Source organism: Anarrhichthys ocellatus, unplaced genomic scaffold, assembly GCF_004355925.1.
Source record: "Anarrhichthys ocellatus isolate YVR2014 unplaced genomic scaffold, GSC_Weel_1.0 scaffold3, whole genome shotgun sequence".
Classification (NCBI taxonomy): Eukaryota; Metazoa; Chordata; class Actinopteri; order Perciformes; family Anarhichadidae; genus Anarrhichthys; species Anarrhichthys ocellatus.
In genome coordinates, this window is record NW_022280033.1 from 11258695 (window position 1) to 11281946 (window position 23252).

At 39.0% G+C, this 23252-nt stretch overlaps 2 protein-coding genes across 2 annotated transcripts; both read left to right on the top strand.

Moving 5' to 3' along the window:
* Positions 1–268: 268 nt before the first annotated feature.
* hcrtr2 (hypocretin (orexin) receptor 2) lies at positions 269–17022 on the top strand. Its single transcript, XM_031841809.1, has 7 exons — positions 269–620; positions 7883–8061; positions 11823–12066; positions 12216–12331; positions 12417–12631; positions 12890–13011; positions 13476–17022. Exons 1-7 carry the CDS (start codon positions 404–406, stop codon positions 13631–13633), a joined length of 1251 nt encoding a protein of 416 aa, XP_031697669.1. The 5' UTR covers positions 269–403; the 3' UTR covers positions 13634–17022.
* Positions 17023–18033: 1011 nt separating this feature from the next.
* On the top strand, positions 18034–23252 carry gfral (GDNF family receptor alpha like). The gene is made up of 9 exons (XM_031841819.1): positions 18034–18089; positions 18363–18494; positions 18918–19073; positions 19255–19314; positions 20618–20930; positions 22311–22570; positions 22654–22734; positions 22937–23021; positions 23121–23252. The coding sequence occupies exons 1-9, from the start codon at positions 18053–18055 to the stop codon at positions 23182–23184; spliced, it is 1188 nt and encodes a 395-aa protein (XP_031697679.1). The 5' UTR covers positions 18034–18052; the 3' UTR covers positions 23185–23252.

Here is a 23252-nt window from a genome sequence, read left to right on the forward strand (position 1 = left end):
AGGAGATATAAAAGCATTACATCATGCACCATACAGTCAGCAACCATATACCCTGTGGGGATATTTAAATGTTCTTATAAGAAAATAATTAATATCGGCAAAAAGATTTTCCAGTGTAATCTGCTCTACTCAGGCTTCTCCCAATCGTGTTTTTCCCATTTCTTTGAGAGGGGTGGGTCACTGAAGTGGCTCATAGCTCCTTGCCTCCTACAATCCGCTGTGTTGGTGTATGACCCAGTGGTCGCGCACGGAGACAGAGGAGAAATCAGCGTCACGCTGATGAGGTCCGTGGTGCGCTTCATTACTATCGCACTACAGTGTTGCGTCTTTATCGGCAGTCTGCGGTCACTGCAGACAGTCGTCAAACAGCGGGAATACAACAGACACACAAACAGCACGGAGGATGTCCGGGGTGTCCGGGAATTTGGATTGCGAGGAGAGTTTATCTTCGGCACATGTGGCCAACAGCACGGAGTTACCGCCGCACTCCGTTGTGGATGACGACGATGAACTTCTGAGATACATCTGGAGAGAGTACTTACACCCCAAGCAGTATGAATGGGTTCTCATTGTGGCTTACATTATTGTCTTCTTCGTCTCACTCATTGGAAACTCGTTGGGTGAGTTGTAGCCTATATATAAATGTCTTTTTGTATTATCATTTATGCATAAACAGTCCTGCAAATATCCAACAGAAGTACACTTTGGACAACTTTTTGAGAATGTGCACGAGCACAATGCTACAGGGAAAAGAGAGCGTGATGAAAAATATAAAGTAGTCCAGTTTTTCTTTTGATGTTCGCTTGAACATCAATGGTGCTGGAGAATGATGAAGAAGGATCCATTAGAGCGCGTCTCTCGGCGCATCTTGAAACGCTCGGAATTGCACAAGCACAGATGTGTTTGAAGATACTGATTGTGCAAATTATATGTGACTTTTTCACACTGTGAAGGGGCATACATTGCTCTTAGTGCAAGACATGGGGTAGAAAGATTTGTGCACACAGATTGACATCGTAATTCACATACTGTCTCAATTTCATCTAATCTGTTCCAAATCATTTGTTCTTATTGGACTGTTTTTTTTTTTACCGGTTATAGTTTTCTGATGTATTTGAGAAAGCCACTGATTTACACTCAGAATATAAAAAAAATGCTGTAAACAGGAGCAATTCTAGAATTTAATTTAAAGAGGATTCAAAGTGCCCAAGCGGCTGCTTCTCTGACTTGTATTGCCACTGCTTCAAATATACTGTATATAGAAGCAATTTATTGGGCGACTGAGATATTTGGCAAGAATTATTTTTTTGTACCAGTGAGGGAGTCCACAGGTGGTGCACTCTAATGTGACAGTTATTACAACCTGCTCAATTTAATCCATCTCAATCTCAACACCATGGCTTTTTGTGCAAATATTTGTTCACCTGACTGCAGGATCCCTTCCTCTTTTATCATCTGAAGCAGTTTTTCTTCACTGGAACAATTTTCTTGATCAGTAAAACCTTTTGTCATAATTGCTGTTTCAGCAAACATGCAGACCAAATTCATATAAAGAATAAGACGTGAAATAAACAATGCATGTAAGAAATACAGCGTAGTTTAAGTCAGTCAGTGTTTGGTTATCGTAGTATTTTGTCAATAGTAGTCTGCCAATATAACATTTTCCCTCAATCTAGTTATCACTTTCTTAAAAAGGAAAAGATCATTCATAGATTCTAACTAATAATGGTTTGGAAAACAAAAGTAAAATGATTTACATATTTAAAGACTTCCTTTCATAAACTACTCGAAAGGAATCGTGCAAAAAAAGCGATATTTTATCGGGAACACCTGTTCATTCAGCAGTATTGCCATTTCTAGTAACAAGACATAAATGCTGCAGACAGCTCAGAGCAATAATCCATCACATGCCACACGCACAGCTCAGTCCAGCCAGGCTTTCCGACTAATGGACAGAAATGACAAATATATGCCTGCACGGGTTGAGATTGCAGTAATCAAACACCAATATTGACCACAACGTAAAGGTCAAGCCACCGTGTGTGTGTATATATAAATATATATAGTGCATGTGATCACATGTGCTCTTTATAATACCATATATCATTGATAGGAAACTATTTTAATTCAGAAAAATGACCCATGTTGCAGTGATGGAATATGAATGCATTGATATTGAATGTCGATTATACTTCCATATAATGGCAAGCACTCTGAAGCATTTGAGCTTCAGGGTTGCAGTCTATTAAGGATTATGCCATTGCAGAACAGTTGCTGCAACAATTGGTCTTATCAAGAATTAAACTCCAACCAATTTCCCCACAGGGACAAATAAAATATCTATTGACTCCCAACTGTCCAGTAGACCTTACAGCACCGCTACCCTCAGCTCATGACCCGAACACTATTTGGCTTATACCAAAAGTCTTGACAGGAACTTTCTACACTCTGCTGTAACATGGAAAAGCATTCCCCCTGCTGTCTTCGGAGACATTACATCAGTCAGTGTTCATGCCTTCAAGAAGTCGATGATTAAACACCTCATTAAGGGCAGGGGTCACTAGTAGGCGGGCCCCGGTCCAGGTACGGACCCAGACGCCTTTTGGTGCAAACGTGCCCACTGAAATCCAAAAATGAAGACACAGAAAATAAACAATATGATCGATCCATTTGAATCCTAACACATTAATTAACAATGTTAGCGGAGAGAGGAATAGGGCTAAAACAAGTGGTTGCAATAACGAAGGATAAATTCCTTACACAATTTTCTCTTTTTTAGAAGATGAGAATAGTATGGATATCTAAATGAACTGAATTTAAAGCTGCAAGGCAACGACATTCAGTTCAATTCATTTTTGTAAAATTAAGTACTTTATTTCCAGATAAACATTTTCAAAAGCAAAGGGAAGTCTCTCTAACTGGACCTCACTGAATTAATTGAATCCATCAGTGTGAGATATTTAATAATATAGTATGACCCATTTAGATTCGAGAGGAAAAGAGACAGTTGACATTTCTGACTGGACACTACATCATATACTGTTTGACGAAAAGTTCAGATTTAAAATTACATTCCCCCCCAAAAAAAAAAAAAAAAAAAAAAAAAAAAAAAAAAAAAAAAAAAAAAAAGATTGCCAATAATGTTAGGCTATATAATGACCCAATAATGTTGATACATTAGAATAATGCAATATTACCTTCTCATTCTAAACTGAATGAATATTACTAACTATGAAACATTTCTACAAAGAACTAAGCAGCACAATATTGATGGATTTACAAATAATTCTTTAATCCATGTTACTCAGTGAAATTTACTGTACAAGCAACCCAGTCATGTTACAGTCATTAGATTTAATGTGACCATCAAAAACACTGCCCAATAGAGCTTTAGTGTGCAGAATATATCTTTTTTAATTGGGCATAATCCTCAAATCAATCAAATTAACTGTCAATAGTTGTGTGCCTGACTGTCCAAAACCTTGTGAGGTGGATTTAAGCCAGCTAGAGTGGAGGATTGTAATCCAAAGAAATATGAAAAGTTGAGATGCTGTGCTGACAAATCCTTTGGGTAATACTGGAGAAACATTTGTCAGAAACCTTGATTAATGACTGTCACCAATTGGTATTGATCCTTTTCAGTTTGCCAACATAAATATGCAGTGAGATATGCTGTCAGTCAGAATTTGATTGCTGAATGATAGCTCCTGTGAAAGGGTTTTGGGATGAGCACACTCCACTCTGCTTGTCCTGGACCTGAAACAATGCTGGGGTAGGGACTTGAATAAAGTGGCCAACAATAGGCAGGACAAAGATTGAGGATCATCAGCCCCCTCCATCATGGCAGAGCTCAAAAAAGAGGTGGTGTGTTTTTCTGTGCAGGTCTCAGCCCGTTATATTTGAGTGTTTGGAGGACCCAGAGTGCAGGAAACGCACTTTACTGAAAGACAAAACGATACTCTTGTGCTGTATAAGAAGTCTTGTCCTCATGTTGCTTCTACAGAGTATCGATGATACTTTACATTGGGCTGTGTGATGTTAGCTAATCAAGCACAATTTCCTGAGTAAAACATGTAATATAACCAAACAACTACACACCTGTCTGCAATCAACTGGAACATACTTTGATGTCTTCATGATTTGAAATAAAGGTCGGCTCTGCGATTCTTTTACATATTTCTTCAAATGGAGATTCTGTCACGGGGTGTGGTGGAGGACTCAAATGCAGACAAGACCAGAAGTAGAGTAAAGCAGGTATTTAATGAATCAGAACAGGAAACTTACAGGAACACAACAGGGAATCCACGGACGAGACAAGGGGGTAAATCCAGCAGAACAAGGCAGGGCGGGCAGGCAGACGGGGAAACCGGGAACAGGACGAGCCAAACAGGCGGGTAGACATGACAATGATCTGGCAAGGAGTGACTGAGAGGCAGGGGTTTATATAGTGGCTGGATAGAGGCAGGTGAGAGGAGTTGTGCTGATGAGGAGGGAGTGCTTGATTAGTGAACAGAGGCAGGTGAAGGGAGTTAGGCTGATGATGAGGGAGGCAGACAGGTGCACTGAATCAGTTGATAGGCGAGTGAGGCGAGTGAGAAATAAAAAGACAGGAGAGAAGGGGCAGAGCTGTGACATATGCCCATTCATTAAAAATCTAATTTTGTGTTGTATATTGGTATATAATCATATATTACTATTTATATTAGTATTTATGTATGTATGGATATCTGTTTTTATCTGCACATCTTTGCTGCTTTTTTATGTAAAGCATTCTGAACTAATTTATATTGGAACTATCAGTATTGACTTTGTTTGTTTGACGCCACTACTTAGTCTCTACTGTTGTTTAGTGGATATGACCATCAGAAAACAACTTTAAGTACATTAGAATCATTTATAAAACTTCTCAGCATTTACTCTGGGCTAGATGCACACAACAGAAATGTTATGAGAGGAGAATGAATAAACACCTCCTCAGCATGAGACTGCAACTCCAAAGCTGCACAAAGCAGCTTCATATATATTCCTGCGTAGCTCCAATCATCTAAACTATGGGGACTATGTAGTGCACAGGCTAATTACCTGTGGTTAGAAAGACATTATACCTTGCCTTTCTCACGGCAGACATTTAAACTTGTCATAGCAGGTAGAGAAGGTGTAAGTACTAACATTAAGAATGGCACCGTTGCATCCATACCGGTAAGTCAACAACACCAGAGGACACAATACCTGTACATGTAGATAATAGTCCCAACTCTTAGTCATATTATAGTATAAAAGCCTATACGCTTAAGTAAGATGGCATTATATGTATACACAAAATCCAGAAATGTATCCAGGAAACATTGTCTTGAAGGAATACTGGAGAATCCGTCATCCAGGTATTTACGGTAATGTGTTGTTTCATATGTGGTTTTGAAAGTTGAGATGTGGTCTAGAATTGTCTGTGTTTTTGGAGATAACACCTGCAGCAGCTTGGTGCCTCTAGCAGCATGGAGGGCTGTAAAGGAGACAGCAGAAAAAAAACGTGTGCATCTAACTTTACCACTGTAGTTTATCGAAACCGTTGAGAAAAAGTGCAGACAGAACCTTTGTCTTGCAGCAGATGCCATTAATATCACTCATTTTTAGTTTTAAAGTGACTGTAGATAATTGTAGACTTGAGTGCTAATCAGATAACGGTATGCTCAAAAAAGATAATTTCACCTGACTTCATCTTGTCTTTGATGTTGTGTGTAGTTACAGTCGCAGTGTAACCTTTTCATCATGTTCATATAATCCACTGCTGGTGTACAGTATCAACTCTGCATTTTAAAGTGATGGTATCACATATGGGGCTTGAAAATAAAAGGAAATAGCAAATATAAGTAACATTAAATCTGACAGCGCCAGTGAATACACAGAGCACTAAATACATAGAGACCAACTAAAGAGTCTACTGACAGGTAGATTAAAGAGGACAGGGCTAGTGTGCCGTCAAGACAGATTTTCTCCTCATTCCAAATGACAACAGAGCAAGACAAATTTTATTCTGATGGCAAATTGACCCACATTATTCTCCTCACGAAGCAAAACATTTTGTCACAAAGTGGTAGGACAAGCATAGGTGTATTTTTTAGTTATATTGCTGAATTCCATGCTGCTTCAGTCTCCAATGGCACATGTATCGTGTGCCAACTTGAACTGATGACTTGTGCAGCAAGTAAACGAAATACCACATGTACCAGGAACATTGTTAACAATACAGACTAATGAACACATGTTTCACATGGCTTGTAGTTTCTGGATCCAGATGAAAGAGGTCATGTAACATGGCACTACACCACTGCCTGCATTCTTTCTTTCAATCTTTTTATTTTCAGTTTACACAGGTTACGTGCGACATGCCACTCACACATAGAACAGCACGCAACATACCTGCCAACCACACAAACAACCAATCCCAGACACAAAAACACAAACAACAAAAACAAAAAAGAACAAACAGATCATCATCCTCCTACTAGATACCAATGAACATTGTGAACCTAGCTCCCTGGGCGTCCCCCGGAACCCGAAGTTACAAAAACCTCCCTCCTACACACATCCACTTTTCGGCCCACACATTTTATATGCCAAATATTGTCCTTCACATGAATTACATACAACATGGCGGCCAACCATACAGACAGTCGCATGCAGTGACAAACAAAATATTGTGGACTTTCTTCCTTCACTGAGTCACTTGGATCCCACGGTTGCAAAACCTCTTAGTATGATTTCGGCAAATTCCTCTCCAATAAAATCCATAACAGGGTTCCAAACAGAGAAGAACCCATCTATGTCTCCTTGGAGAACATGTGTGAGCCTTTCCAGTGGGATTAATTGTAGAACATTATAGAGCCAAATTGAAACAGGTGGTTTTGCATCATCTAGCCAGTGCTGTAAGATTGATAACCGTGCACAGTACCATAGAAGACTGAGGGTTCTTTTATATCTGTCTAATACAGGTGAGGCAGCGTCTAGGCCTAGAATGCATTGAAGAGGATTGAGCTCAATAGGACACTGTGTTATGGAGGATATTTGGTTACCAATTTCAACCCAAAAAGCCACATTAAGTGCACGGTGCCTACATGCTGCTTGCACCTTACACATACTCCGGAGCAGTCGTTGTCATATTTGCTCCTGCAATATGGGGTAGTTTGTAATTTATGTATGATCTTAAACTGAGTTTCTTGGGATTTGTAATTGCTACATATTCTTTTGCTATTTAACATGATTGTTTTCCATTGGTGATCAGTGATTGCAGTTTTAAGATCTCGTTCCCATGATTGCCTGCAGCTGTGAGTGCTTATATTGCTTAAAGAGAACAGTTTATGGTAAATGTAGCTTATCTTTTTCCTCTTCAGCTGACAGACCTGGTGAATGATTGTCTCTATCTGCTCTGGTCCATGACCTTCCTTATATTGGGCTATAGAGTTTAAGAAACTGCGTATTTGTAAAAATTGGAAGAAGTGAGTAGCCCGTAGCCCGTAGTCTTCCTGAAGTTGATTGAACGATTTCATAGTGCCACCTTTATAGAGATCATTTATCACCTTAATTCCATATGTGTTCCATTCTTTAAAACCAAGGTCCATGCAAGAAGGAGTAAAATTGGGGTTGTAAGTGTAATGTCACACTTACAAATCAATATTTAATTGTCTGTAAATATTTCTGATTGATTCATATTTTGCCCACAGAAACAAATATGTAAACAGGACTATCATGAATTTCTAATTCAAAGTCTGTGATTGACAGCATGCCTTCAAGTCAGTGGTGATGAACAGTAAAATACCCTGCACCCTGTGATAATATGTATCGTTATAGAGTCCTTGGGCGGTCTTTAATTGTGCATCATTTTCAGTTTGTTTTGCAGTGTGGAAAAACCGCCACATGCGCACCGTGACCAACTACTTCATTGTGAATCTCTCCTTTGCCGATGTCTTGGTCACCATCATCTGCCTGCCTGCGAGTCTTGTGGTAGACATCACAGAGACGTGGTTCTTTGGAGACACTCTTTGCAAAGTTGTGCCTTATCTGCAGGTAAGAGATCAATGTTGACAACTGTCCACAGTCCTCAAACTTGATAGAAATCTTGACCTGATCTAAATCACTTTGGTGCACGGTTTAGACAACGTTACAAAGCAAACCAAATAAACAAATGGGGGACATGCAGACCAGCTATGAAGGCTGTGCTTGGCTTCTTCCTCAAAAGTGAGGGGAAAAGAGACCAAGCTACCTAAGCAGAGCAGGGGAGCAGGAGGGGTAAGGGCACAAGCCAAGACCTGTTTCTATTATTTGAAATTTTTCCTTCTCTGGGGTATGACAAAATAAAATCTTGTTTCACATCCAATGAGATGTGCACTGGGTGAGACATTTGATGTCATCCCATAGTATTTAATGCCTCGGGCAATTTTTTTGCTTTTTGCACTTTTTGAAATTCCATTGCAGCATCATCCTTACTGTGCTGAAACATCTGCCAAAAAAAAAAAACTGCAGGACTCATTCGTATATATAGTGGACCAAAATCCTGCACTATCCTGCACAATCTCCATATCCTACACACTCAACATCTATATGCAATACACACACCTGTAGTAAAGTGAATACCTCTACCATATATGGTGTGATATACACAACATGTTCTCGATGGATGCAGCTGTAAACTCAATTTATTCCAGACATAAGGACAAATTCCTCTGCAGGTTTTTTCACACACATCCAACCCAGTCGACAGAAAAATTGTTGGCAGTTTCTGCAAACCACGTTTATGTTGAAATGCAAGCCAAGGCAATTAACAATTCCTTGCAACAGCATCCACACAGCACATTTGTCTCTCTCTCAAACCTGACACACTTGGCACAATGACAAACACACTCAAACTCAACACACGCACACTTGTGTGTCACAGCAAACGTGCTAGAGATTAATAAATACTTTTTGTTACCTTAAAAAAGTGATGAACTTTGCTTTCTCTTTGACACACATCCCCAACTTGATGCGTCCTAAGTCTGTATTTTTAACGGAAACTAACCATGATTATGAAGCCGGAAAAATAATCCACTGTTTGTCATGTTGTACGGGGTAACATTAGCTTTCAAAACTAGACAACATTTGCATCTATGCTGGCACTAATGGAAGAAGGCCTTACCAGAAACAACTAGGATAGTCAATAAAAATATACAGTATAACAATATCTTTCTGTTTTCATATTTGTGAATACATATTTTGCAGTTTGGGCAATAAAGAAGCTACAGCTGAACATAGTAGGCTCTTAAAAGTAATTTTTAGTGACAAATAATAGTTTAAAGATTTTCCACATAACCCTAAAATATTGCTGTTGAGGCTTTCAGGGGGCCTCAAGTATTTTTGGCACACTGGTCATTTAACAAGTGTAACAAGGCTACGTCACAACAAGCGGTCTCCTGGGTGAAAGTCCTGGGTTTGTTTGACCCACCACCACTCCCACCTGCTCTTCGTGGAGTTTCTTGCTTTTTATACTTGTTATTATACCACGTAACTTTCAAACTTTCCCTTGCCCTGCGTGTCACTTGTTGTAACAGGCCACTTTCTCTGAGAGAATGCAAAAACGTTGACATTCAAGGTATTCATGGTTTGCGGAAACACACAATGCCAACATTTGGGCTGCACACATTACGCCACATTACACCTCATGGCACTGAATTAGTGTCCTATTCGAAGTCCGTCTTGGTCACATTTACTCTGTTTCATGTCGTGCGCTTACTGCACTGTAAGTGCTGCTGCTCTTGGAAGTTCTCATCTCATGCTGCTTTTATAAACCCAGGAGAATCTTTTTCTCCCTGATTAACTCCCACTAGGGATTTATTTCAGTTCACCCTGCATTTCATCGCTGCAGTACTGTGTTGCCTCAGGGGGGATCATGCCATGACTGATTCCTGAGTGAAATTACGAAACAGGAAACTGAATGTTGATATATGAATTCTGAAAATGCAGCTACAAAGATTTGTAGATGCACTTAATTTAATATTGTAGTAAATAAGAGGGATTGGCTGCAAACAGCACAAGAACAGTCTATTGTTATTTTGTCTTTTAACTTGCTGTCTACACAGGAGGTGTGGGTGTGTTGTGGAAATGGATATCTGCTGCTTGGATCACACTGTGCCTACATTTTCTCAAATATCTGACCAGTTTTTATAATATAGTGTACAGCATGAAGGACTGACAGAGCTTGAATATATCTGATATCTGTCGTGGGTGTGGTGAAATGTGGACATGCATTCCCAATATATATATATAATGATATTACCATATTTATTGCTTAAAGATCATAGTATGCTTCGGGACTGGCTGCTCTTGATTGACTTATCTAAAGTTGCTAATGATGTCCTGCAGCTGGCCTACAGGCTGGTTCACTCCCTATGGTTTGTTATGTTTGCATCACATTCAGCCAGGCCAAGCCCGTTTTAAACAACTTGCCTTAGGCGAGATTTTCTTTGGGGCCCCTCCTGACTTTATGTCTAGGTGTGTGTGTGTGTGTGTGTGTGTGTGTGTGTGTGTGTGTGTGTATTAAAACTGCTCAACCATTTCATTGTAAATCCACAACACAGATATGAGAATCGGGTGGAATCATAAATAATGCAATCAAAAAAAAAATAAAGCAGAAGACCACCATTCATTAATTTTTCGTACTGAAAAATAAATCAAATATGTAATTGGCATCGTTTATTGACTAAATGAACTGCGCCAGAAAAGCTTTCTTTTTTTTCAAATAGATAACTATATAAACCTGATCCCAAGCTGCCTATGGAGCTGCGCCTGGTGGAATATCGATATTAAATCCACCTGCAGCTGTCATCAGCTGAGGCAAGCATTATTGATATATTATCTGCTTTCGTTTTTTTTTCTACTATTGATTTTCTGTTAGGCAGAGAACAATTATGTGAGGATTTGTCCTTTACTCCACTCTTTTTTAGACTATAAATGAAGGAAATTAGTCAGGAAAGATGATTTAGTTCACCACGGGCGTCCTTAGGCTTAACATTTCAAAGTGGTGGAGCTGAGCATTTATTTCCCACAGGACATGAACACACAGTTTATCTCCCATATGAAATTGGTGGCGCTGCTGTGAAGCAATTTGACTCACTGAAATTCCTGGAAACAACCATTCGCAACATGCTGAAATGGGATGAGAGCATCTCCAAAATAAGAACTTTTCATGCGTCAACATGTCACTTCTAAGGGTCATTGGTTCAATTTCACAGATCTCATTGTAGTTGGTGACTACGATCAGTTGCTATTCGGATCTGCCTCGAAAAGGTCATTGTGGTGTTTTATTTAGTGTGGTGAATTTTTAACCTGATGCCACCAATGAAGGCAAGATTGAATACGTTGTATTGCAAAAATTGATGAAGGATGTTTTGTGATTGAGGCTTTTTAAATTCTGTTGTCAGTTGGAACTCTTGCAGACAAAATGTGTGACGAATAAAAGCCTGGAAAGTAGGCATTTTTAGATCTGCTTCACCTTTACCACGGACATCAAATTGATTTAATCATCTGACAAACAATACTTAATGCTTTGGTTTCTCTCTGTTCATATCTGAATACCTTGGGTATGCTCTGCTGCAACTGTCTTAGAAAAGGGGCTGAAAGCAAATCTCCAGTAACTACACATTTTGAAATGATCTTTCTCACTTACGTTTACTACTAATGTGTCACAGTTGCCAACCATGAATAAAAATAAGAATTTGTCTTTCTCTGAAAGTAAGGAAACTACGGTTTTCGTCTCTCTCTAACTGGTGTGTGATTTATTTTATTTTCTCCAGACCATCTCTGTTTCTGTATCAGTCCTAACACTGAGTTGTATTGCCCAAGACCGTTGGTATGCTATCTGCCACCCGCTGATGTTCAAGAGCACAGCCAAGAGGGCTCGCACGAGTATTGTGGTCATCTGGGTTGTGTCGTGCATCATCATGATCCCTCAGGCTATTGTGATGGAGTGCAGCAGCCTCGTGCCAGAACTAACAAACAAGACCAGCCTGTTCACAGTGTGTGATGAACATTGGGGAGGTTAGTGTTCACAAGTTTACAAACTGAGACCGAAACCGAATGTTTAAACTTGAACTTTTTTCAAGGGTTCTCAACCTTTTGTGATTTAAGTCTCGGTCACTATCCAGACAGTTTTCAATCAAATGTTTTTGTTTTCTTTCTTTCAACAGCTGAGATCTACCCAAAGGTGTATCACACCTGTTTCTTCATCGTCACATACTTTGCACCCTTATGTCTCATGGTCCTGGCATATATCCAGATATGTCACAAGCTGTGGTGTCAACAGGTATTCCAGCGCTGCATATTTTATACAACAGCTCTTACAAAGTCAAGTTTTCAATGACTGATGTAAGCATCCATTTAATCAACAGATTCCTGGAAGCACATCAGTGTTGCAGAGGAAGTGGAGGTCCATCCAGTGCTCAGCTCCGGCATCGGGAGAGCCTGCGAGGGTCAGAACCAGCACAGTTTGTGCTGAGATCAAACAGGTCCGAGCCCGACGCAAGACGGCTCGCATGCTGATGGTGGTGCTCTTTGTTTTCGCTCTGTGCTACCTGCCAATCAGCGTGCTCAACGTCATGAAAAGGTAAAAATATCTCGAGCTCTGCTGCTTCAAGGATCAAAAGCTATTCAAATGAAGACGCTGTGATAAACAGAGCTCACACTTTGCATTTCTTTGCTTTGCATTAGAAGTTCACCTTTCTAGTTTCATGTTTAATAATGACTGATACAGTATATTTAGTACTGAACTGTTGCTTATTTTTTAGCAATGCTGAATTATAGCATAGCATTAAAAGACTGCAGAATTGATGTTAAACTGATACATGTTACACTTTACCTGCAGAGTCTTTGGGACTTTCAAGAAAACAGACGACAGAGAAACAGTGTATGCATGGTTCACCTTCTCACATTGGCTCATATATGCCAACAGCGCAGCAAATCCCATCATCTACAATTTCCTCAGTGGTAAGTTTGTAACCTGCCTCATCACTCGAACCAGTTGTGTGGGCTCATTACCGTCCTCTAGTGGACAGTTTGGCCACAACAATACAGTTCACTGTCTTAAACTCCACACCTGATAATATATTGTGCATATACAAATATAAACTTACATTGATTAACAGCGTTTAGATGTTTATGGCCGTGATAATAACGTATGCATCTCAACTGTTAGTTCGTAATGCCTGAAAAGGGCTGTTTTTGATGCAAGGCGTATAAAAGGTTGATTATTAATATTATTATTTTTTAATTCTATTCATTGAAATATGACCCCTTACAGTCGTTTATTCTCAGAAAAGAAAGTGTCAAAACAACTTTATAAAAGATATAGTATATATATACAGTACCTCTCACCACACCCCACGATCCCAAACATCTAGGAAAAAAAAAAATGGTTTCTGTGCAAATTTCGTCTTTTTGTTTTTCACCAGGGAAGTTCCGTGGGGAGTTCAAAGCCGCCTTTTCTTGCCACGGTCAAAATCAAACTCAGAGAACGAGGCCCAGAGCGAGCACCGACAGTCGGAAGTCAGTGTCAACTCAAGTCACCAACATGGACAATGTGTCACGCATATCGGATCAGATAGTGTAGTCTTACAATCCAGGTGGGGAATTCTGCTTACACATTCATCATTGAGGTGTTCAAACAAACATTTGAATGGACAAAAAGAATGTCTCAAAATTCTAGTTTTATGTCTGGTTTTACAACACCTTAGAAGCTTTACACAAATTAGAAGCTTTAGAGAACCAACCATCCACTGTTTTATGAAGACCTTCTTACCTCTTTTAAAAGATCCTAAACATAGTAGGACATGTCATTCACAGAAACTCTATTTATTATCACCAGTTGAATGGTCGTATTTAATAACTCGTACGTATATATTTTAGGTTAAGTGAAATATTTTGATTGCACATGGATATTTTTATTGTACTGTACATTTAATATTTTGACTGTATGACTTTAAGTAGCCAGAATCTGTCATTTTGAGTGTTTATTCATATTTATTAATTTAGTGGTTTACTGTTTTTTTTTTGTTTTTTTACACCAACAGAAGATTAGGTTCTATAGAGAATACGTTTTATAACTAATCAGATTCTAAGACTGTCTACCTCATTAGCAGACGTCCATCTTCAGTCTGTCAGTCATTCGTCAGTGTAAATACCTTGTGAACAAACAGTATGTAAATGATGTCCGGTAAAACTGTTTCTTTCACTCGACAGTGTCGACACACACACACGTTTATTTTGAACAACATCAGAAAAGTGGACATTGTGATAATGCTCCATTGTAGCTGCAAACTTTCCCTCTATGTACAGTGCCAAAGCAAGTATTTTCAAAAGTCTTCTTTGAAATGCACAGAAATGCTTCCGTCAGTCGCCTCTGCTGACAGCTTCAGAGCCCAGGACACACTGTCCTGTCGGACAAAACAGTGGCTGTCATGACAACTAAGTATTTTTTACACTATTACTAAATTACATTTCAACATCTTTATTCAAGAAAAGTTCTAAAAAGTGTTTCTGAGATATGTTTAGATATGTACATTGACAAAAGGTCTGGTCAATAATCAAGCTGTGCATTACAGCTTGGCTGAGACATCTAACTCATCAATAAGTATGATTAATTACATTTTAATTTTGCTGCTTTTACAAAATATTTAATCACTGAGATTTTTGACAAATAATCATCATTAATGTGGATATAATGACAAAGTGGGTAAAGGCATAGGGAAAAAAGCGATTGCATGTAGTAGTTACATGCAATGTACACAACTCTGCAACAAATGAACACTTGAAGTTCATTTCTAGGACCCTACTGTTGTTCTTAGTGGTGGGAGTGAAATGTCACGACTTACCCCATGGGTGGGGATAATTGTAAAAGACACAGGGTTAGATGTAACACCTGCTAGAAAAGTCTGTCTGAATGCAATTAATTCAAAACAATTCCAGCTAAATACTATGTGGATACTGTTTGTGGCTATATTTCATAGATGGAAAGGAATTTTTGTCGAGGGAACCAGTTTGATGCCAATTTCCGGGGTTGGCCTCCAAAACTACTCCTTGCAGCATTCTATGGCCACAAACCAACAGCCCTGCCCATGTTGATACATTCTGCACTCTCTAGACTAGAGGCACCTCAGCCAAAACTTTGGGGTTTAGTTACTCTTTAAAGCCACCTGCATATTCAGGAAATATCTGAGACGTGTGCCCCCTAGTGGTGGCATTTAGAAAACACTGTGGCAAACAGCAATGCAATACACTGGCATTTACTCTTTTTCCTTAGTCCATTGTTGTCCAGACTGGAACAGTTTACAAAATCCTCCACTCCAGTCTTAAGATATATCGCATCCAAAATCAGTTTTTCATACATTTTGTAATGTAAATATAAATGTTTTGTAATGGATTTCAGTATAATTTCACCTCTATGTCAATGCTTTGTGATTATTTTTAATGTCTGTAATTGAAACCTCATTGTATCTCATTATCTAAAGGCTACAGTTTGACATTTTTGTATCTTTACAAATAATAACATTGGTGAATGTGTTTGTATTTGCTGATAGAAGCTCATTTATTGCTGCTAATTGATGAATATAATATGATATGGCTTTTGATTTTACAAGCTTTTGGCATACAAATGTTGTTGAGCTAATTGCAAATCCATAACATTCTCAATGTCTTTACTCAAAATTGTGACAGTCTACACATTTGGATAATGTGGTTGATAATGACCAGCATGCCAATTTAAATGTTTCCCCATCAATGATTGCTGAATATTTATCTGCCAGTGAAGCGGCGCGTGAGCATCATTGCCATATAGAAGTTTTCACATACAAGCTATTTGCCTTGGTATTTTGGTGCATAACAATTAACATAGTAAGAGAGAAGAAACAAAACAAGTACTGCAAAAGTCAAGAATCATAGATATAAAATAGTAAAATGTGCAATAAAAAAAATAAAACAAATATCTGTTTTCAAAAGGATGAAATGAGGAAAATATTGACCAAGAAACGTGTGAATGTTCACATTATAAAGTTTAGAGAATTGCGCAGTAGGCTTGTGCCAATTAGCATTCGGGTCGTTTACTAACTTACTATCGCAACTAAGATGTTATAAAACAATCTCTAAAATATGCACCCTACTGTGCATTTAGAGATGTTTCTGGTGAGGGGAAGCATGTAAGCCTGCTCGTTAATCAGCACAAGTGAACTTTAAATCTTCGGTTACAAACCAGTTTGACGTCTCTTTTCCATGGATCGGACACCCCGCATCTCTTTTCTCCGTATGTCTGCTCACCAAAACTTTGATCTGCCTTTCAAAAATGTTGTTTTGCAGTAATTAATAATGATAACTTAAATGTCAACATATGAATGAAGCTTCAAACTATGCGGTACAGCCCTAGTTATGGATATGATTTGGATTGTGATATTAAGGATAAGAAATGGACCAAGATGCTGTGATATTGTTGCACCAAGCACAAATACATAGACTTTCAAAAGGTAGACATTGTTTCAATAGAGGAGACATTGCTATTAAATATATATTTTTAAATGTTTAGATATTTTAAGTAAGGCGTTCACTGTTTGATAAATGTTTATTCACGTAGGACTAGCTTTAACTGTATTGCTTGCAAAAAGCTAAAAGGTTAAATTATTTCAAAGCTCCATAAGAGCCAAGCCACGCCGCCGTCCACTGGCGATTGGACATCCTATCGGCAAACTTGAGTAACCGCGATTGGACAATATCAAAGATAGAAACAATCACCCACATTGAGGGCCTTGTTGATGCGGAAGAGTCGGGAACCAACTGTTCTTATGGCCTGAGGTTTTGGTTGGCTATAATCTTTCCAACTGAAATTAAGACAATGATGATCAATGCATTTGTGTGTGCATCTATGTACTAATTTACTTATTTATTGACTCCAGTGTCACGTAGCACAGCTCCACCCACTCATTTTGTCCACAACTTGCCCTTGATATCTCTATCCTAGTGAGCTTTCAAAATGTATTAATTAGTTGTTTATTCCTCACACTGTCTGTATTTCTGCCCATCTTTTATCAATAAAGTATATATTGTATCAAATTGTTTATCTTCTGCCGTCTCTTATCTTTGCGTCTAATCTCTCACAAAAACACGGATAACAAATGGAAAAACACCACCAATGCACCAGTAGTGTTTTAGGTGACGGCAGGTTTGGATCAGAGGTAAATGAGAAGTCTTACTGTGTCTTCACTAACTGAGAAACTGTGATTCAGGAAAATGAATAAAACAAAGACTTTCATAACAACTACCACCCTGAAGATCTTACAGTGTAAGCAAGTGGTGCACTCCAGTTGCTCAGTTTCAAAAAGTAACACCCAGTTCACTTTCATTGAATAATCAAAGTAAAAACAAAATGATATGCTAAATATTTTTTGCAAGCTGTGGGCCACAGAAAGAAGCTCTGAGCCCAATGCCAATATGCCAAATTAAAAGTTGCATATTTAGTTATCCAGCAGACACACTAACATTAGCGTTCATTTGGAGTTGTGTTTCTTACAATCAGGCAAATAGAATTCACCCTCCCTTGTAGCAGGTTTTGGTCTCCATTAGCTCCTGAGGGAAATTATTACTATTTAGTTGTCTAATGGTCCACTACTGTATGATCAGTCGCTAGTCGCTATCTTTGTCTACGCTGGGCAGGTAAAGTTGTATCACATTAGAGAGCTGCATACTACCATCACACCTTATTTATGTACCCAACTGAAAAAACATTTTGATCCCAAATCCAAAAACAACCAAACAAGAGCTTTAGATACATTCAAGTAAAACACACATTATGACTTTATCAGGACAAAAGATTTGTTTTTGTTCTTGAGCTGCATTCATTACATGCTGCACAGTTCCGCCTCCAGTAAATGTGCAACATCCTGTTGACTGTGGGTGGTGTTTCCCAGCATAAGTACCAACGCCATCGAGGCACAGATCAGCTGGAGGAGAGCTTCAGTTGTCCACTGACAGCTTTACAACAGCTACCATGCAACTGATACATCTGGAAGCTGTGGTCATACTTGGTGAGTCAACAGTCACTAATTAGTCACTAGTCTTAATTTTGCTGTGTGTTGTCAGGGAATCTAACTAAAACTAAGGATTCAAAGTAGGGCGGCATGTCTGGAAGTCTATAATGCATGAACAGTCAACCAAAGTGTTTCTACAATCAGTGATGTTTAAACTTGCATCAGTATTTATTTAAAACATACGAATATATATTTAAATAGTGTGTAGCCTACTCACTTAAAAATCTGTTTTCAAGATAAATTGATTATTGGCACGTGCTTGTATGTCAGGGATTGTGATTCCTCAGATTTCCAGCATCAGCAATTCATCTCCACCTTCTGACTGTTTGGCTGCTGTGTACACCTGCATGTCAAATCTATGCAAGTGGAGTGAAGAGGCATTTTACGACGGTGTCTGTGAGGGTAAAAGTGACACATTTCACATTTTCCGTTTCTGCTGCGGGGTATTGGAACATTGTGTTATCATAATGTTTTCTTGTCGCATTATAAAAGTAATATAGTTTCCTCAGGAGCCTCAGGACATGAGGCTACTTAATTGAATTGCACTTCTTGGAATATAGCTTAAATGTAATAACTGAGGCAATAGCCTGGAGCAAAGTTTGTAGAAATAGATGATAATACATAGGCCATCGAGTGCCTTTAAAATATGTCTGTTTTGAGATTAGAATCCTGTATGACGGTAGGGAATTTTATGTGGTCTGCATGTAAAATCAGAGGAGAGACAATCAGAGCAGCAGAGACAAACACTTGTTGCTCAAACAAGACCTCGCTCGCTTTTTGCAAATCCTGTTTTTCTGCCTCCCTCTTGTTTTTGTGTTATTCAAGATGAAGGGTGCAAAATAAAAGGCTCAGAGGTCTGTAACTTGACCATCCAGACTGTACTGGACCAATTTCCCTCTTTGCACGGGTGTGTGTGTGCCTGGGAGGAGGAGCTTTGTGACTCTATACAAGTGCTGGCCACACAATGCCACCAAAAGCCAGGTGCAGTATTCTCAGTAGTCTCTGTGATAAGCATTTATTGGTGAAATTGCATTTTTGTTTACCAAAGGGGATCTGATGTACTGTTTGAAGGAACACTATTGTGCTGCTGAATGAACAGCATAGTGGCTTTAATAGGCATTTGTTGGAGAAGAGATAATCAGGTTTCCAATTCTTCTTACAGCTGCTCAGCAGAGGAGGAGCTCAGTGATGGACTGGCAGTCAAGCAGTTTAATAGGCAATGGTAATTATTTACCAGCTGCGACAGCAGCGCTGTATTGTTTTCACCTTGTGAGTCTGTGTGTGTCATCATAGCAAAATGTGTACCTCGACACACCAACCACTGAGGCGGTTTTGAGTACATTGCCAGGTGTTTATATGTCTGTGTGTGGACAGATGTTCTCACCGCGATAGCATCACAAGATGCATTAATAAACTTACTTAAAATACAGAGGTAGCTGTGAAGTCTCATGATGCCAAATTGGGCCAGGAGTGTAAGAAGGGGCACGAAATTGAGTGCGGGGGGCATTGCTCCCTTGCTCGGAGTTGGACCAGACCCATCTTCAAACTAGACCTTCATTTTTATCTCAACTACTGCCTTGTAAAGTTTTGTGACTGCATCTTGCACAGTTGCGACACGGTGGCAGTGACAAAGTCTGTCCACAGACAGACAAACACCTGGCAAAGTACTGAAAACCACTTCTGTGGTAGTAAGTTCCCTCTACAGTAGGTGTCTCCAGGACCACATTTTGCCATGATGGCACACACAGACAAGGTGAAAACAAAACTAACTTTGCTGTCCTGACAGATAAAATGTTGTACTGAATTCCATCAATATAAAACGATTTCTATGGAGTGAAAATAGTTGATTTCGAAACGGTCACAAATCTGTATTACATAATCTACAACTGAAAAATAAAATTTACAAATGCCTACAACAATTTGTGTGTACATTTGGGTATTCACAAATACGTTTCGATCTACACAGGAACATACGAAGCAATGTGACAAATCTAAACTAATCAAGGGCTTTTCTGTCTATATAGAAAAGTGTCTTTCCCACTTTGAAATTCCACAAAGATATTACCAAAAGCCCAGATGTCCCATATTGCCACTCGCAATTATATACAGCAAGGCATTTATGGATTATGTCAAAACTCCACGTGTAAACCATCCATGCGCACACATTTATCAATCTGTAAGTAAATACGAAAGAATGTCACAATATTCAGAGAAATTTGTATGCGCAGGCAGCTTTTACGATGCAAAAATTGTCAGATCTATGAAGTTCAAGTTAAAAATATGCACGTAAAATATTAATATTATACAAGTTGTAAAACGATTTTAAACATGTTCAAATTGCTTAGTATTTGTGTAGATTGAGCACGCATTTGTGAATACCCCAAATTACGCACAAATCGTTAAAAAAAAAAATCTTATTTTTCATTTGAAGATCATTAAATACACATTTGTGACCATTGTGAGATCAATTTCGCTCCACCTGTATCTGTAATCCAAAAACTCACTCGCTACTTTTCTTTTTGCAGTATACAATAATTCGGCATCCTGCTTCGACCAAATGGGAATTTGTGTCAGTGATGCAGTGTGCAATAAGTACCTAGCACCTGTCCTTCAGGCATGCACGGTACAGTGCGACCGTGACCGCTGTCAGCCAGTGACTCAGCAGTTCTATGGCAACATGCCGCACAATGTTGCAGAGATGCTGGTCATGTGCGAGTGTGAGACTTCAGATCACACCTGCCTGGAAATGACAACTGCTCTGCACAGCGGTACTTGTGGAGGCCAGACCTGGATCTGCCAGGATACAGTAAACCAGTGTGTTGAGGACAGTAACTGCAGGTATGTTGCTATTCTGTCTCTTTAAGGTATGTCTAACGCTGCAGAAATACTACAGAAGATTTAAAAAAAAGGAGGGTTGAAGTATTTTCCACTTCAGGATTATCATAACATAAGTATTATTATGGAATAAATGAGGCTGTACTTAGGCATGACACAAATGTCTGCACCAAATTTCAAAACAAATGGCAACCTTGTGCTGGTACAAGAGGAAAAGTCAGAGGATCATTAGTATTGATCATCTGGGATCATCTTTTGTCAAGATAATTCAGTCTGGACCATAGATTGTATACGTAGGTCTGGACCAAAGTGATGGACTGACTGCTAGTGTGGCTAGTACAAATTTCAAATTAAGTCATGAATGGCTCAGAGCACATTACCCACAGGTGGAAAGAATACTAGAATATTGCACGCAAGTAAGAATACTTGTGTAAAAATGTACATAAGTAAAAGTAAAAAAGTAGGGAAGTTGAAATGTTCCGCAGTAAATGTCACTGTGTGACATTTTAAAGGGGAGTGTGTAGTTGCTATATGACGCTACTGTTAAATATAAAAACAGAAGATTGCATTAAATGTCAACTTATACACAAATTATATAATCAACTACACCTCTACACCGTTCATTCTCAAAGCACAATATAACCAGTCCGCTCAGACTCGCTGGTTCCAGTATAACCAGTCCAATCAGCTTCTCTGGTCGCACTTAGCTTCTGAAATTCAAAAGGTTTTGAGCTGAATAAGGCTAGCATAACATCAGAGATTAACTGTCTTAAAACAACAGAAAGACCTTTTGCACCTCACTGAAGGTAAAAGTTCCTCAGTGACTGCTGGAGGATACATGAGCATGTTAGCATTTAGCATGCTAGCACAGACAGCATGACCCGACTGTACAGGTAACGATCATCTCCTTTCTTCCGTTCCATTCTCACACTGTTTATCAGGACTTTTTCAAGTGCTATGTCATGAATAGTACTCAAGTATACGTAAAATCTACTACACAAGAACACGTTTGTTTTAGTAAAGAGTGTAAATGTGATTCTTTACTTCCACCCTTGACGCTACCACACACTTTGACAGTGGCTTGTCACAGTAGTTATTTTACAGCAAGTCTCCAATTTGCATCTAATAACGCTGAAATGTCCACAGGCAATTTCCTTAAGAAAATGTCACCTTGACAATCTTCATAATATCACCGGTGCCTTTGAAAAGGCTCTGTTTTGCATATCGCCATAGCCCATTTAATGTGGGATCATCATTAAAATAATGGCCTAAACCAGGATGTTGAAGGAGGATGTATGAGGATGTATGTGCTTTATGTATTTTCCCGAAACACCCATAAAGCAAAGCAACCGCAGCAAAAAATATTTTTTCCTGTTTCACCAGAGACCTATTGAAAACCTTCCGAGCGAAATGCTGGAGCCCTGAAGACTCCCAATGCAGCCACAGTGACCTCCAAAAGGATGAATGTATCTCCCAGATGGATCCAGCTCTCATCCGTGGTGCAGATCCTGAATGTAAAATTGCCTTCTTGGCCACTTTGGGCACACCACTGCACTATCCTTGTGCATGCGAAGGAATGCGCAATGATGATCTACTGTCATGCAACATGATTCATGATGTGCTTCATAATAGATCACACTTCAGTGAGTATTATTTTGATTACATTCCAGGCATTTAGTTACATTTTGTTTATTGGACGTTTGAAAGCATTTCATGTGTATTACAGTGACACCTTGGAAAAGCAGCAGTGGTCCCACTAAACCTCCTGAAATCGATGAATCTGAGCAAGGTCCCACATGGTCACGTGGTAAATTTACATTTAAATTTCAGCACTTTATACTAACTGTGATACTGTTAAAGTGAAATCCAATAAATCAATACAGAGTGCAGCGCAGTCTAAATACATGCAGTTTGGAATAATTGGAGACTCTAAATTGGTTGACTGTCTCATGGTGTCTCTGTGATTGTTGGTAACATATTGAATGTTGAATATATGTTTTGTATTTCAGATTATCTGGTGTATGCTTTTGCCACAGTGCTACTTGTTGGAGTCGTTATAATAATAATGCCTCTGGCTGTTGCCAGTAAAATATGGTAAGTGAGTACATCAACATTAAAAAAATGTCCCTCTGATGTCTAATGATTATACAACAAATTCATTTTTACTTTCATTTGGTTTTATTTGTCTTGTAGGATGTTGACAAGAAAAGGCAAAACTAAATTTCACCATCCGCAGAAAAGTGACTGTGTTCTCTGATGCTCGTTCATCTGTTAGATAATACAGAAATGATTATACACAGATACTTCATCACGGTAGCATTGTGA